This window comes from Pyrus communis, chromosome 9 (assembly GCF_963583255.1).
Source record: "Pyrus communis chromosome 9, drPyrComm1.1, whole genome shotgun sequence".
Lineage (NCBI taxonomy): Eukaryota > Viridiplantae > Streptophyta > Magnoliopsida > Rosales > Rosaceae > Pyrus > Pyrus communis.
Genome location: NC_084811.1, coordinates 20322452 through 20339867, shown reverse-complemented (window position 1 = coordinate 20339867; position 17416 = coordinate 20322452). Strand labels below are relative to the sequence as shown.

General features: G+C 38.8%; 1 protein-coding gene across 1 annotated transcript; it reads left to right on the top strand.

Annotated features, from left to right (window-relative positions):
- Window positions 1–8693: 8693 nt before the first annotated feature.
- LOC137745997 (kinesin-like protein KIN-14L) lies at window positions 8694–16473 on the top strand. Its single transcript, XM_068486040.1, has 19 exons — window positions 8694–8754; window positions 8867–8943; window positions 9317–9474; window positions 9695–9841; window positions 9929–10184; window positions 10927–11030; window positions 11167–11238; window positions 11740–11841; window positions 11977–12051; window positions 12444–12525; window positions 12642–12737; window positions 12833–13006; window positions 13091–13197; window positions 13379–13722; window positions 13883–14133; window positions 14431–14594; window positions 14770–15635; window positions 15795–15970; window positions 16077–16473. The coding sequence occupies exons 2-19, from the start codon at window positions 8877–8879 to the stop codon at window positions 16175–16177; spliced, it is 3342 nt and encodes a 1113-aa protein (XP_068342141.1). The 5' UTR covers window positions 8694–8754; window positions 8867–8876; the 3' UTR covers window positions 16178–16473.
- The last annotated feature ends 943 nt before the right edge of the window (window positions 16474–17416 follow it).

Genomic DNA, 17416 nt, shown 5'->3' with positions numbered 1-17416 from the left:
GGAACACTCTATCGACGCTCTTTTGAAGGAGTGCTCCTGAGATGCCTAGGTGAGGAAGAAGTTAATCTAGCCATGGAAGAAGCACATTCAGGTGTGTGTGGGGCACATCAGTCTGGACCAAAGCTACATTTCCGGCTTAAAAGAATGGGTTACTACTGGCCGAGCATGGTGAAGGACTGCCTGGAACACGCCAAAAGGTGCCAAGCCTGCCAATTCCACGCCAACTTCATACATCAACCGCCTGAACCATTACACCCTACAGTTGCTTCATGGCCATTCGACGCATGGGGATTGGACGTTGTAGGACCAATTACACCAAAGTCATCTGCAGGGGAAGCTTACATCCTAACTGCAACAGATTACTTCTCCAAGTGGGCTGAAGCCATCCCTTTAAGGGAAGTAAAAAAGGAAACTGTTGTTCGTTTCATCAAGGAGCATATCATCCACCGATATGGGGTGCCTCGCTACATTATCACTGACAACGGAAAGCAGTTCTCCAACCGACTCGTTGACGAGCTTTGCGACAAATACAAGTTCAAGCAGCACAAGTCTTCCATGTATCATGCTCCGGCCAACGGCCTCGCGGAAGCATTCAACAAGACGCTGTGCAACCTCCTGAAAAAGGTAATCGGCCGAACAAAGAGAGATTGGCATGAAAGAATAAGTGAAGCACTTTGGGCATATAGGACTACACATAGGACTCCTACCCAAGCTACACCTTATTCTCTCGTATATGGCGTAGAAGCTGTTCTACCGCTCGAAAGTCAAATTCCCTCACTAAGGATGGCTATACAAGAAGGCTTGACTGATGAAGAAAATGCAAAGTTGCGCCTTCAGGAGTTGGAAGCGCTGGATGAGAGAAGGCTCGAAGCTCAACAACACTTGGAATGCTACCAAGCACGGTTATCCAAGGCATTCAACAAGAAAGTCCGCCCAAGGTCTTTCCAAGCCGGAGATCTCGTGCTGGCATTGCGTAGGCCTATCATTACAACTCATAAGACAAAAAGCAAGTTCATATCAAAGTGGGATGAACCCTACGTAATACAAGAGATCTACACCAATGGCGCCTACTTAATCATGGCAGAAGACGGGTTGAAGATCGGCCCCATCAACGGCAGATTTTTGAAGCGCTACTACCCCTAAAGTAAACGCACCACGGTCCTGGCCCGCAAGAGCATAAACTGTGTACGGCAAAATCATCATCAAAACCATCACTCATTTGAACTACGTTATGACTTGATCCCTTCTTTGGAAGAGTACGTAGGCAACTTGAAACTTCAAAACTTCAAGTACAGTCACATCAAAATAAATAAATAAATGTTTCATTAAAAAAAGTCAATTTTATTACATCATCAAAAAAAAAAAAAAAAAAAAAAAAAAAAGATGGAGCTTTCACAAAGGTTGTTCACGTGAAGCCCCACTACGTGGCAGAACTCTAGAAGCGGAAGGCATCGGAGCAGAAGGCATTGAAGATAGAGCATTCGAGGCCTCAATACTGGGTGGAACGCTAGATGACCCAGGAAAAAGGTGCCTCTGGAGATAAGTCGCAAGCCTTTGACGGTCACTTTGAATTCGACCTTCAGATTCTTGCAGCTCATCAAGCTTCCTCTTCATGCCCGTCGAATAGTTATTTGCAAGCACATGCAAACTTCTATTCTCGTACTTAAGCTGTTTGATCTCTTGCTTAAGATTTTCCACCTCTGCCATCAATGATTCCACTTGACGGGATCGAGCAAGCAGGCGTTGGCCCATGTTGGACACAGAGCCCGCACACTGAACACTGAGAGCGAGGGACTCTTGAACGGCCAACTCATCGGACCGTCCTGAAAGCAGCCTACTATCTTTGGGAGTAAGGAGGTTCCTAGCTACTATCGTAGCTGTTGTTGCATCCGTCATCACGGAGTCTTCACCTATAAGAGGGCCATTAGAAGATAAAAAAGACGGGCACCATACCTTACCCTGACGCGGCGCACTGCTGAGACTCAAATCTAAGCAAATGTTAGATGGGTTGGCCATTTTTCAAAGGTGTTAAAAGAGAAGGGTCGGATGGAGAAAAATCTCAAGGGGCTGTTAAAACAAAATACACCGGAGATGATTTTTAGGAATGAGCAACCTTCAAAGTGTGCATGTTGGAGGTGATCGATACCTCTATTAAAAGGAAAGGCGACGCTCTCTCGGCTTTTCAGAAAACGCGTGCAACTTTGTCAAAAGATCTCTGACAAAGCCGCATCCGCACTACTGTTTGCCATTCAGAAATCAAAGAGGCGCTTGCTCAAAAATCGAAGAAGCATTTGTTCAGAAATCGAAGAGACGCTTGCTCAAAAATCGAAGAAGCGTTTGTTCAGAAATCAAAGAGGTAACACCCTCCGAACCTCAAAAGCTGGGCCGCTTATTCAAGGATCGAAGAGTCATCACTCTCTGAATTTCAAAAGCTGGGCTCTTCCAGATTTGTCATCACCCTTCATATGCAACCCCAGCTTTGCAGAAATCACGGGCAACTTTGTCAAAGATTTCTGACAAAGCTGAGAACGCGTGAATCTTACTGTTCAATTACCCAACAGTTGTCGACAATGGTAAAGGAACAGTACCACCACTTGCTATTGGGAAATCCCTATATATGTCAACCTTCATCTTTTATGGCAAGGCAGACCTACAAAAAAAAAAAATTGCCCAACTCTTCCTCACCTCTGAGGGCGCACTCCCAGCAAAGCCTCTCGAAATACTCAATTTTTTCTTCTTCCCCAAAGAAGATACCAGATGCCTGGAGTACAGATGAGACAGAAGGAAGCGGTAAATCGAAGCATGTGGAGACAAGCACAACAAATATATGTGCTGATTCATTCGCTGCTTCTTCAAAAGCAAAAGTATCTCATATCATCAAGGGCGAAAGCAAAGGTATTTCATATCATGCTTTTTCCCTGTCTTTTCCTTTGCCCTTGTTCTCACCTGCCAAGACAAGGACAGAGAAAGCAATATGTCGGAACCTCCACTCAAACTTGCGCTGCCACCAAGAAGTGAAGGTCCATTCAAATGCAAGGTTTGCATTCAACTCCTGCATCAGATGACAAATATTACAAGAGAAGATGCTAAACCTGCATAAGGAAATACCACTTCTGCAAAGGGAGCAAGTAAGGCAAGTGAAAATGATACATCGAAGCATGTGGAGACAAGCACAACAAATATATGTGCTGATTCATTCGCTGCTTCTTCGAAAGCAAAGGTATCTCATATCATGCTTTTTCCCTGTCTTTTCCTTTGTCCTTGTTATTACTCGCATGGCAAAGTGAAAGAGAGCAATCAGCCGGCACTTGGAGTCAGTCTTCCGATCTGGAACCGACTACCTGGAATCTATTCCCTGGTTGTTTACCTAGCGTTGCTCTCGAGTAGTCATCTTCAACGGTTGATACACTTCTAGATAAGGGACCACATCTGCTTGGAGAATAGTTAAGACGAGTGACAATGAAACATCAATCTTGTGGATAGTCAGCAAACGCAACAACTGCATATGCTGAGTTATCCTCTAACCCTCTTCAATACGAATTGGAAAGATTGAACAAAGAAACAGGTCATCACCTCCACCTCGTGCTTGCCTGCCATGTGTCTGAATCCTGAAACCGCACATGGTCCTATTTTCACTCAAGATCAAGCCTCGATGGCCCTTGAAGAAATCACAAGCCCGATTCAAAATCAAGTGTTCTCCAACCTTGAATCAAATTCAACTCCAGATAAAAGGAGTAAGTTCAGACCTTCAGGGGAGACCAAAAGAATCCTGCTGCCCAGTTCAAGAGTAGCACAAAGGAAAATCAACGATTGGAGGAAACCAGAAAATCTTCCAATCGAACTCAAGATCAAGCCTCAATGGCCCTTGAAGAAATTTCCAGCCCAGTTCAAGACTAAGCCTGTGGAAAAACAACGATTGGAGAAAACCAGAAAATCTTCCAGTCGAACTCAAGATCAAGCCTCAATGGCCCTTGAAGAAATTTCCAGCCCAATTCAAGATCAAGCCTCGACGGCCCATGGGTTGACATCTACATTAAGGGACTTCAAAACGCATCTTCTACACGTGACAAGCACATGTCTACGACGCGCCTTGAAGTGGGGGCATTTGTAGACATCGAAATTTCAGTAAAACAAATGTTCACCAACGCATTAAAGTTTTGACATGTCAGGGCATACATGGCATACGCCACGTGTCGTACAAATTGTACACATGGCATGTGACTCAACAAAATAGGAAGAAATACCCTTGGATGATTAAACAAGTTTTTTTCTTCTCAATTTGGGCAATGACAAGGTAAGCACATTTCAATCCATTGAGGATCAAAACAAGTTTTTCTTCTCATGTTGGGCAATGACAAGGCAAGCACACTTCAATCCATTACGGATCAAAGCAAGTTTTTCTCATTTGGGCAATGACAAAGCATACACATTTCAAGTTTAAAATGGTGTTAAGTGGGAAATTAGGCCATAAGTTAGACCACTTCAAGTTTAAAATGGTATTAAGTGGGAAATTAAGCCATAAGTTACACCACTTCAATTTCAATATTGCATTAAGTGGGAAAATTAGGCAATGGTGCTTGGAAAGAAAAAAAATATTTTGTGGTGGTGATTCATTCTCAAAGCCTATAAATAGGCTTATCCATCAAGGTATCAATCATCAAGGAATTCACAAATACATTTCTCTACTCCAAAATTAGAAGAGAATTCCCCAAATCCTTGAAGCTTTGAAACTCCAAAGCTTCCAACCATCCAAATTCCCAAGAATTCCGAAGGATCAAGAAAGCACTCTTCGTTCTTCGTCAAATCCACCTTCAAGATCAAGCCCCAACGGCCCTTGAAGAACTCCCACCAACCTTCAAGATCAAGCCCAAAAGCCCTTGAAGAAATCCACACAACCATCTTTCAAGATCAAGCCCCGACGGCCCTTGAAGAAAGTGTTCATCGTTCATCCTAAGATCAAGCCCCAACGGCCCATTGGATCAACAGCACAAACAAATCCACACAACCATCTTTCAAGATCAAGCCCCGACGGCCCTTGAAGAAAGTGTTCATCGTTCATCCTAAGATCAAGCCCCAACGGCCCCTTGGATCAACAGCACAAACAAATCCACACATCTAATCGTTCTTCAAGACTAAGCCCAAAAGCCCTTGAAAATCTGCTCATCCATCAACCTTCAAGATCAAGCCCAAAAGCCCTTGAAGAAATCCATACACCCATTCTTCAAGATCAAGCCCAACGCCCCTTGAAGATCCGTTCATCAACTGTTCATCCTTAAATCAAGCCCCGACGGCCCTTTGGATCAACAACTCATCCACAAACCTACACCCTACGAAGATAGAATCAGAGGACCAAATTTGAGAGAGATCGTAACCCCAAAATCATAAACACAAAAATATTATTTTGTACACGTTATTCTTGTTTTTTGTTTCAAGGAATCTTTTGTGTTCACATATATTACACAACTAACAACAAATAAATTTCATGTATTGTGAGAAGTGAACGTTAGAATCTGCCAATGGTCCCCCACTCACCGCAGAATCCAGCTACTAAGTCTTGGAAGATGGCAAAACAGAAAATGTGATTATGTGAAAATAAGAATTTATTAAAACCTTTGCCTTTCGGAACATAATAACCCCTTGCTATAAAACCTGAATAGTTTCCAGAATCATAAATATGTATGAAAAACCAAAGTGGAAAGTATAAAAGCAATTATGCCAAGGATACAAGTAAATCACTAATAACTCAACAATGCAGACCATGCAGAAAGTAGTTACATGAACAAGCAGGTATAATAATCCTTTCAGATACATAATTAGGGGTAATTATGGGACCATGATTTTCCAGAGCTGAAGTAAGGCAAATTGAAATATGCATACCTCTAAAATTCGATCATGAACTCGACATCGTCCGATGTGGAGGTGAATAAATAGAGAAACGACGCTACCATCATCTTATTTCAGAATCAATAGGCGAAATCTGATAACTTCGCTGAGATTAACCATACTTGGTCCGCAAGATATGGAAACCTAATCCAGCAAGGAACCAACATGTTTCCTATAATCTTAGAGTCCTTACAATCTAAAGATTGTCATGTGTACAAGTATTCACACTCCTACGAGGATGTAATATCTACTTCCTAGATATCCCATGGGATTCTCCCGGTTTATTAAGGATTCTACAATCCTAAAAGGTCATCTCCTTGACCGGTATAACTATGCCCTTCTAAGGTTTATCTTTGGTAACACAATTCTTACATACTTAGTTTCTTCTTGCCCACTACTTGAGTCGCATATTTCTTACTAACTTGATCATCGGAGAGTCTTTGATATGCATGCATACCCCTTTAGCAAAGTTCTAAAAGACCTTAAGCACTAATCCAGCATGAGGTTGGGGGCTGGGTTCTGTATTTCAAACTCCTTTCCATTCAAGAAGACGAGAGGAAGAAGAAAGAGAAATGAGTCTCTCTCTCTTCCCATTCACACCCACGTGACGGACAAGACTGACCACCCAACCTTTTTGTTTAATTGTTTTTTAAATTGATTCCAATGAAATTGGGAAATGCAACTGACATAAATATGTATTAAATATTCATTTGGTGCTCCCCATCTCCCTTTTCTATTGCATATTATCTCACTTAAAAAACGCTATTCAATAGACTGCATCACTACATATTTTGACTTTTCTTTTAAGTTCACTATATATTTATAATCTTTGAAAATATTTAGTAAGTACTACAAACTTATAATCCTTAAAACTTTCATCTTATATTATCAAATTCATCAAAATATTAATAATATAAAATAATTTACTCAAATCCGTCTTATTTGCCTAGGCCCCCGCCTAAGCGCTAGGTTCTAGCCCACTGCCCGACTAGTGCGTAATGTCTTTTAGAACATTGCTTTTTGCATTTTTGCATTTTATCATTCTTTTATTATTTTATCCATGAATTTCATATAAGCATAATTTTTTTTGAAAGTGTCAATATGCATTTATTTACAAGATATATTAGAAATTTACCTAAATCCTCCTAGACCGTCTAAGTGCCTGCCTAGACCCCGCCTAGCCGCCTAGGTGCTAGGCGCCAGCCCGCCGTCCTACTAGCGCCTAGCGTTTTTTAGAACCTTAGATTTTTCTTGAAGCATAATTTGATATTTTTCTAAATTTATAGACATTGTTTTATGTGAACTGAATAGAAAGAGCAATTAAATTTTATATGGTAAAACCGAAGATTAGTTATAAGGTAGGTACAAAAAAAAAAAAAAAAAAACAGAATCCTTGTGTTTGAAAAAAAAGCAGAAAGTTTGGGTTAAAAAGCAAAACAGAGGTTTGGGTTAAAAAACAAAATAGAAAGTTTTGGTCCATCACAAGCTTCGAACCCATCACTCCTCCAGTATTTTCAAATACCGATCACCAATGCACCACAAGCTATTTACAGTAAGTGAAGCAGACAATATTTATATATTGAATAATTTCAGGATAGCTCCGCCCCCACCCTTCCCTCCATGCGGCTCCGTCATTGCTAGGGCCTAGGCGAACTATACAGATTTAAATAAATTTATTATATATTGTATAAATAAGTGCCTATTTATACTTTAAAAAAATACATAATTGTATAGGGATACAAAAATTACAAAATAAAATGGTATATGATTATAATGTATTAAAATAGATTGAAAACATGGGGAATAATCATATAATGAGTGTTTATTCAAGGATTCAAAAAATCTCTTTCACTTTGTTGAAAAATAAAATGCAAAATGAAAGTTATTTATTTTATGTATAAGTGAGAGTCGTGATTTAGGCAAGTTTAGGCGTGCTAGGCGGGCGCTTAGGCACACTAGGTGCCATTTCCTAATTTTCAAATGCCTAGGGATTAATTAAGATAGTGGCCAGCTGCCTAGTGCCTAAGTGGGGATTTTTAGAACAGTGCTCTCTGGTCTTTGGCTTGCATACGACTATTTGTTCTTTTACATGTAACTTGGATTTGTGCATCTCCATCATCTACAATAGTCCGAATTTGGTCCCAACAAGTGTATTCCCTGCATTCCTCACCAGTTTATTATATATAAAGGCACAAGTGATGAGAACAAACAACGCATAAATTCCTCAATCCTCTCTTCCTTCTTTTTGTCGCGCCTTCTCTTTTCCTTCAGTAAAATAGGCCGCACCAATTTTAATTTGTCACCCATTACCCCACTAATACCAGGAAGAATTGAAAATATCTTACAACCCAATGCCAAATGCGACTGATATTGAGCTTGAACACAACTCCCAAAATCTGATTATACACTGTGAAAGAGGAGTGTGACATGCACGCGGATGACCTATGATTCATCATCTGTAATAAGCTCTTGGTAACAATCGGAAGCCCAGAAGCCCAAACCCGAGGCCCAGTACGACAAGAACCCGAACTTTTTTTTCATTTTGATGAGGAACCCGAACTTCAAAAGCTTCCATTTTTAGGAGATCCCATCCGTTGGCTAAGAACAAACAGTCGTCCTATTGAACGGGTGCGATCAGCTCTACCTATTTGAATTCAAAAAAAAAAAGAAACGTTAGGATTCGGAAGCCTCAAGCTCGAGTTCGGTACCTACATTTAGCCCGAAAGCCAAGAGCCCCAAGAATGCTGCATTTTTTCATGCTAGACTCTCTGTAGAGTGCAGACCCTTCTGCTATTCTCTCTCTCTCTCTCTCTCTCTCTCTCTCTCTCTCTAGATTCTGGGTTTTACAGAAAAACCCAGAAAATATATCGGGTATGTTATTCAATTTTCTCTCTCTATATCTCGGTACGATAACTTTGGGTGCGTTTTTTGTTCTTTTGGAATGTTATGTGGTTTAGTATATATTTTTCTCTTTAATTTGCAGGAAAGAAGGAATGGAGGACAGTGCAAGAACTGGACTGCATGATTTTGCAAGGGCTTCAAGAAAGGCAGAAGAAGCAGGTCGGTTGGTTCGTTAAATTCATTTGCATTTTGATTTTCCAATTGGTTTGGTTGCTTGATCAGAATATAAATTTTTGTTTCGATTTTTAATAAAGAGGAATTATGTTTTGGAATTGTTTGTGGAATTAACTAATAGCAACTGTGTTTTCAAGATTTGAACAAATTTTATCCACTGATAGTAATTGGGTTGTGATTGGATCAATTGAATTTTAGATTACTTTCTTGGTTTTTAAATTCCGAAGATCAAGGATGCTGTAAAATTTGCTCTGCATAAATGTTCAGAAACAGACAGGGACCGAAATTATTGATTTTTTAAGAATTGTTGAAATTTTTTAATTTTTTCTTTAATTTCGGAATTTGGTAATTTTGACAGCTTGGAGGCGATTCCAAGCTGTTGAATGGCTTGAATGCCTGGTGGGTCCACTCGGCATACCGAAACAGCCATCGGAGAGAGACTTCATTTCTTGCTTGAGAAATGGTCTGATCCTATGCAATGCCATCAACAAGATTCAACCAGGAGCAGTGCCCAAGGTATCTCATTTCGATCTCAGGCTCGTTTTTTTTTCTCTGTTTGGTTGAAGGAAGTGAAGAACGTAAAGGAAAATGATATGTTGGATTTCTGTTGCTGATTGGTTTCCAACAGTAAAAAATGGGCATATGTTCTTGTATATATAAGCGAAGTTTCTAGTTCTATCCAGACCTAACACTTGTTCTCCATTTATTTATTTATATATCCTAATTACTATCTAAGGTTGTGGAGAGCCCAATGCCTTTGCAATCATTAAGTCGGGAATCTCAAGCATTGCCTGCATATCAATACTTTGAGAATGTCCGTAACTTTCTGGTCGCTGTGGAAGAGTTGAAGCTGCCTGCTTTTGAAGCTTCTGGCCTCGAAAGGGTAAATCATTTGCTCATATATGTATTTTATGTAAATGTCACCCCTACTTGCGTTTTCACATTGTGTGTTCCATATTTATCGTCTCAGGATGCATTGGAGGTAGGGTCAGCAATCAAGGTTGTTGATTGTGTTTTAGCCCTTAAATCGTATTATGAGTGGAAGCAGACGGGCAATGGGAATGGATTTAATAAATATGTGAAATCTCCACTAGTTATGGTTTCTGCCAATAGACTGCATTCAAGGGCCTCAACTGTAGTCCCATCAGAATCTTGCAGGCACTTGGATATGTCTGCCGTATGTGAAAGACAACCACCTGTTGAAGTTGAGGACCGGAAAGTTGAAGGTTATATTGATCTCTTTCTTAAGAATTTTATCCATTTCTTATATATGCAGTTTAGTTCATATCTATGGTACATACCTAGACTGGAAACTTTTTACAGAAATTAATTAAATTGATAACATATGCATAATATTGATATTTCTTATGTTCATCAATGAGGGAATATGGATATTTTTAGTAAGAAATATTCGACATTGAACAAATAACATATAATTAATCAACAAGCCCATTGATTGATGTAGCAGCATACGTAAAAGGATTTCATAAGAAACCTACACTCTTGGTACATTAGTTTCTTTTCATGTTGTGCTATAAAATTTATGCTTGGACGTGGACTATAAATAGTTTTTTACTTGTGTTTTCCTTTAAGCCAAGGTAGCATTTAGTGAATACTGTATACGCCATGGTTACTTCTAGATGCTAAGGATTAATGATAAACTTTCAGTATTGAATATATGACCTCAAAGAAGTAATGTATCATCACATTTGAGTTCATTGATTGATGTAACTTCATGAACACTAAGATTAGGGGTAGTACATTAGCTTTATATTTTGTGGTTATTTCAGATGCTCAGGGTTAAAGGATCCTTATTGAATGATACAAAATTTCTTTTCAATCTGTTAGTAGATATGAAAACATCTGCTCCGAAAAGGCCATCATTCTTATATGGAATCCACAGCTGCTATTTGTAACGATCTTCAGTTTTTCTCCCTAACTCTCATCTTTATGTTACTTGTGATGTAGTGGATTCCATAGAATCTGTTGTCAAGTTACTCGCTGACTCTATGGTTGACGTAAAGGAAAACATTGATGGCAACCTTCTTTCTTCATACCATGGTAGAGACACGGTAATGATCTCTCTCTCTTTTCTGTCTTCTAAGTTTTAACATAAAGAATGTTACTCAGATTCAGTGAATAAATGCTGGAATATGGATTAGATTTCAAGTCAACTTTCATCTCTTTTAACCAATTTCTTCTGTGCAGAATGCAGTCAGCTGCTTTCGAAGGATCATGACAAGTTATTTGGAGCAAAATCTACAGAAGAAGTTTCCTGAGGTTAGTTTGATTTGAGTGTTACGAGTTGTTTCTATTATTTTTTTCTTGGTAATAAATTCCAAAACAAGCCACTTTGTGTTTTAGATTTTCAATTATCATGATGTGTTTATCTTGTGAAGTAGAGAGAATCAAATAAAATGTAGAGAGTATCCCCAGTTATTTTCCTCTGTTCATTATGATAAATACATATTGGGTGAAAATTTGGGATAAAGTTGCAGTCTAGGAGGTATTTCGGGGAGATTGTTGATATCTGAATGGGATTTCCTTCTGCATCACCTAATGTGCATAGTTCTACTTCTTCTTTTATGAACTTAATATAGTTATTTCAGTTGGTTAAGTGACTTCTTTTATGAACTTAATATAGCTATTTGAATAGGTGAAGTTTCTATTTCTTTTGGAAGATCACACCCCTTCCTGCTATCCTATTCGCTCTATATTATGCCAGTGTTTTTACTTGCATGAAGTTGCTCTTAACTCAATAGTATTCATGTGTGCAAACAGTTGAACTCTAAGTTAAAAGACCCCTTGAAAGAAAGAAGCAGCTCACCTGGCCATTCAACAGCTATGCCTCTAGAGGAGTCATCTGCTGTTGAAAATTTTGGAGTATGTCTATTATAATTTAGAAACATTGTTTCTATTTTTGGGTTAGCTTCTGATACTTTATGGTATTGGATGTTGCACCCTGTTTTCTGAGCACTTACTAGATTCTAAAGTATCTGTATCTTTTCTTTCGAATAGTGCTGCAAAGCTTGTATGAGAAAGGGTAACTGCAATCACAGACTTGTATTCCAAACGCAAAAGAAGGAACTTGTGGTATGTTCTCAGTACAAAGTTAGCTTATACGAATAGTGCTGCAAAGCTTATTTTGTTTCTGTCCTCCAAGTGTAGTATGTTTTCAGTATAAAGTTTGCTTATATGAATCTCCATCATAATACAAAACTAATTCTGACAATGATTAATCAATATTATCCATAAAGGGTTTGAGATAAATTTCGATTTGTATTGCACTTGATATTGGTTCTGTGGTGATCTTTTTTTAAGTTCGTATCTTTAGCATAAATTATATTTAATAACGAAGTAGTAACGGAAAGCTCCTGGTTGGGCAAATAAAATTTCAATTTGAGTCAAAATACAGTTAGTTTATTGCATAATTTCTAGAGGAATAATAGCATGGAAATGGTAATGTAATGATTTTCAATTTACAGGATCTCAAGGCCTTGTGGTTAAGTGCAAAACATGACTTTGAAGACTTACAGACACAACTGAATAGAGATTTGAAACACTTGGGTATGTGCTGATGAAAGAATGTCCTAAATCTGTGTCCTAAATCTGTGCAATTTTACAAAGCTATATGCACATAAGTTTCTTGAAAGTTAATTATGTTTGTGCTCGTGATGTTTCAGGTGCTCAGGTACAGGAGCTGTCTACTGCCGCGCTTGGGTATCACAAGGTGGTGAAAGAGAATCAAAAGCTATACAACATGGTCCAGGATTTGAAAGGTTGGTACTTTTCCCATACTAAAATGTTAGCTTTCTACCGTATTTTTAGTCAACTAATAAAATTTGTTATCTGATCTCGGTTGAAATGTCTTCAGGTAGTATTCGAGTTTACTGCCGTGTCAGGCCTTCTTTCAATTCTGAATCCAGAAATGTTATAAATTTCATTGGAGAGGATGGTTCACTTGTGATCTTGGACCCTGCAAAGCCCCAAAAGGATGGAAGGAAAGCTTTCCAGTTCAACCGAGTGTTTGGTCCAACTGCTAGCCAAGGTAGCATTGCATAAAAACTTTCTTTTTCTTTCGCTTTTGGGCATCAATCGGTTGCTTATTGACTCTATTATACTTTTTTTGCAGATGAAGTTTTTAAGGACACTCAACCATTGATCAGGTCTGTGATGGATGGTTACAATGTATGCATTTTTGCTTATGGTCAAACCGGATCCGGTAAAACACATACTATGGTAAGATACAAGCCTGAGACTTCAGTTGGATAAATCTTTTGTAATGTTAAGGCTGAAATTTTTTGTATAGGAGGGTAGGATTTATGATTGGTTCTCATCTTCTTGCATGCATTTTTTTTTGCATACTACAAGAAATGACACATCAGATTTGTGCATACTATAAGCTTTTATATTTTTACAGGGTGGTCCATCAGGTGGATCAGCTGCGGATATGGGGATTAATTATCTAGCTCTCAGCGATTTGTTCCAGATGTCAAACAAAAGGAAGGATATCATAGATTATGACATTCATGTTCAAATGGTCGAAATTTACAATGAACAAGTACGAGACCTTCTTGCAGAAGATTCATCCACTGCCAAATTAGAGATACGGAGCTGCACTGGTGATAATGGCTTGAGTATTCCAGATGCTACAATGCATTCAGTGAAGTCTTCTACTGATGTCCTAAACCTCATGAAAGTTGGTGAGATGAATCGTATGGTCAGTTCGACTGCAATCAATAACCGCAGCAGCCGTTCCCATAGGTCAGTTTGCTCTTTTATAAGAAAAAGCTTACCTTTACCATTTCATAGCTTATGATACAATATCTAAAAACTATCGAGTGCGAGCTAAAATAAAAACAAAAACAATGAGCAAGATATCAGTTATTTTGTGCTTACTGATATTCTTTGGTGTGTATCGCAGTGTCCTTACAGTCCATGTGAATGGGAAAGATACTTCTGGAGGTACTCTACGCAGTTGCCTTCATTTAGTTGACCTTGCGGGAAGTGAAAGAGTGGACAAATCTGAAGTTACAGGAGATAGGCTGAAAGAGGCACAGTATATCAACAAGTCTCTTTCTTGTTTAGGAGATGTTATCGCAGCCTTGGCTCAGAAGAATTCTCACATCCCTTACAGAAACAGCAAACTCACACTACTGTTGCAAGACTCCTTAGGTTTGTAATTTCTCGAATATTCAGCATTTCTCTCTAATCATTTTATCTTATTGTATTGGCTTTGAGCAAGATCTTCCACATTATAAGGGTGAGAAATTTGGTTAACTGTTTGCTTGGATTCAAAATAATTCCACGGTATGATTGGTGAAATGGAAAACTTGAGAAGCTTATTCCCGGGGAGTATAAATTATCACTTCCCCGAAGCCCTTATTCAATGAAAAGAGTTTCCAATTGTATGGTGCATATACTGTGTACTGACTGAGCTAACCCAACTTTCTCTTTGGTTTTGTACTTCAGGTGGCCATGCTAAAACTTTAATGCTTGCTCATGTGAATCCAGAAGAGGATTCCTTCAGTGAAACTATCAGTACCTTGAAGTTTGCTCAGAGAGTTTCCACCGTGGAACTCGGTGCTGCTCGTTCAAACAAGGAGAGTGGTGAGGTTATGCAACTCAAAGAACAGGTGAACAAATTTTATTAATTTGGTTTATTCTGCCTATATTTTCACAAATTCCTTTTACTCTCTATGCTTGGATTGATCTTTGTTCTATCTAAATTAATCCCCAAACTTTAGATTATCAGCAAAACGTTATAGTTGTTTATGCACTAACACTTGTATCGTGTTTCTAACCTTTCAGATTGAGAGCCTTAAAAAGGCATTAGCAAACAAAGAAGGTCAGTGTGTATCAAGAACAACAACTGAGAGAACTCCTCAACGTCTTAGAAGATTAAGCATTGAAAGTTGCAGCACTGTGAAGACCGAGAAGGCAAAAACCCCTTATCTTCCAACTCGTTCAAGGAGGTTGAGCTTGGAAGGTCCAAGATTGATTAAGAAGGATAATCTAAATATATCTCATGACATGGGGAAATTCCTTCCAGCTAAGGCAGTGCCAATGCAGGAATGTGGTCAACTTCAAAATGCAGCAGCAGTCACTACCCCGTTGGGCCATTTCAGTAATGCGGATTCCGCATTAGAAGTGTTTTGTTCCAAGGCTCCTCAAAGTCCAACGAGTGTTACCTACGAGAAGCAAGTGTTAGAAACAGATAGTAGAACACAAGTTCATTCTCTTCAGCCACCAAAAACACCCGAACCTCGTCCCAGGACTCCTCTAACTCCAGCAAGTACTACATATCAGAAGCGAGTGTTGAAACCAGGTAGTAGAAACCAAGTTCCTTCTCCTCAGAAACCAACAACATCTGAGCCTCAGACCAAGGCTCCTCGCAGCCCAAAGATGGCTCCTCGTAGCCCAAAGATGGCTAGCAATCAGAAGAGAGGGTTAATAACAGATAATAAGACACAAGTTCGTCCCCTTCAGCTATCAACAATGACGCCCGAACCGCAAAAGCATTCCAGAAATGAGGTACAGATTGTCATGCAAAGTAAGGTGACTCTTTCTACAGATTACCTGACACCTAATTTGACAAGTACCACAAGTCGAAAAGGATCTCAGATAAGGAAATCCCTGCGGACTATTGGAAAACTGATCAATGGCTCTGAGAAGAGGTGGGTGAAACTCATGTTTTGAAATTTCTTCTTTCTTTCTTCTCCTTATAGTCTGGGACATTTCTCTATTTTTCCGGTTTACATAACATATGTTTTACATTGTTATCATGCCTCAAACATCAGATACACATATGAACATAATTCCTACTGAATTTGCAGGAACCAGCAAAGTTTGGTGGAAGCACAGTCAAGTGTTAAATGTGCAAGCAATATCAATGATGGAAAATCACCGGCTACAAATAATGCAAGAACTTTGAGGCGGCAATCACTGACCGGCATTCCACCATCAGGGTATGACAGACGATCATCTCTGGGAGAGAAGCCAACCGAAACTAGTATGTAAAGCTTTTACAAGCTTCATTACATTCTAGAACAATCTTACTAGTTAGAGCTTTCACATTCATATATCATTTGAGTTTCTTATGGCGTTTCCTTTTGCAGGTGCAAAAGACAACAGAAGTGCCAAAACACCTCCGCCAGACAACAGAAGTTCCAAAACACCTCCGCCAGTCCGTTCATCAACAAAAAGTAACAAGCGGTGACAACAGATAATTTGATGCAGAGTGAAACCTTTTGTGGTGCTTTGACTCGAAGCATTTGAATTCAGACACATTCCAGCAATTGCCGGAAGAAGGCTTGGTAACGCTTTGGCTCAAAGCATACTGACTTGTATGGCAATCTGAGAATGCTTCATATATTGTCTGCTAACATGATCTACTTGACTTGAGATCCCAATTTTGTATCCTATGTGTTTCATATATTGTCAAGTGATGATCCTCCTTGTAATTGTAGTACCTAGTTTGGATCCACATTGTGAAGTTCTGGTATTAAAAGTGGTGAAGTTCCAGTTTCTTGTCTCGTTTGGTCCACTAGCATTTGATTTAGGGAAATGATACGCACACCCAAATTATATCCGTTGTTTCTATTTGACTTTTAAATATCACCAATTCTGTGTTCCCTACAGCTCGGTGAAAATTGCAAAGAACCAGTTTGATATCTCTTCCTTAACATGAGGAGATGACAAAAACATCTTCTCTTCATTTCTCAAATGCTCGAAATTTTGTTTTCATTTATCCAGAGTGAAATTTAACATAAACAAACCTTTGTATCAAAATCATTACCTGTTTTTTTAACATGTGCTACACTAGTTGACTAAGGCAATGCGCCCGGCCGTCTCTACATCAAAGTCTGAATTTTCTTCCTTGTATCATAAATTAAACTAAAAAATCAATTGAATAAAAAAAATTTATTACAAGTTTTCTTGACATGTGCTACACAAGTTAACCAAGACAATGTGCCCCTCTTAGCAATCAAGTTTGAATTTTCTTCTTTATAACTCAAATTAGGTTAAAATCATGTACATAATATCATTATTGGAGAGACTTTTTTCATATGACCAAAATACGAATCAATACACTATTTATATTATACCACAGAGTGTACCACTTTGTGTTATGGCGTACACATAAAAATTTTCACTTTGTCTTATGTGCGATATTTTGTGGATCCCCTTAAAACATGCATCGACATGTGCAAACTACGTGAACAAATATTAGTTACAGTAATTGAACTGTAAATGTCTGCCAACATCAGAATTCATTAGAGCATAGTTTGGGATAGACAGTTGAGGAACTGGATAAATTTTATCTATTGCTATATTAATGGTCCAATAGATCATCCCTCATGCCTATGATGATGCATCATCTCTTACGTTGAGACCAGATCATCTTCTTTTGTGCAATTCCCGTAGAATCATGGGAAATGATTTTTTTTTTTTTTTT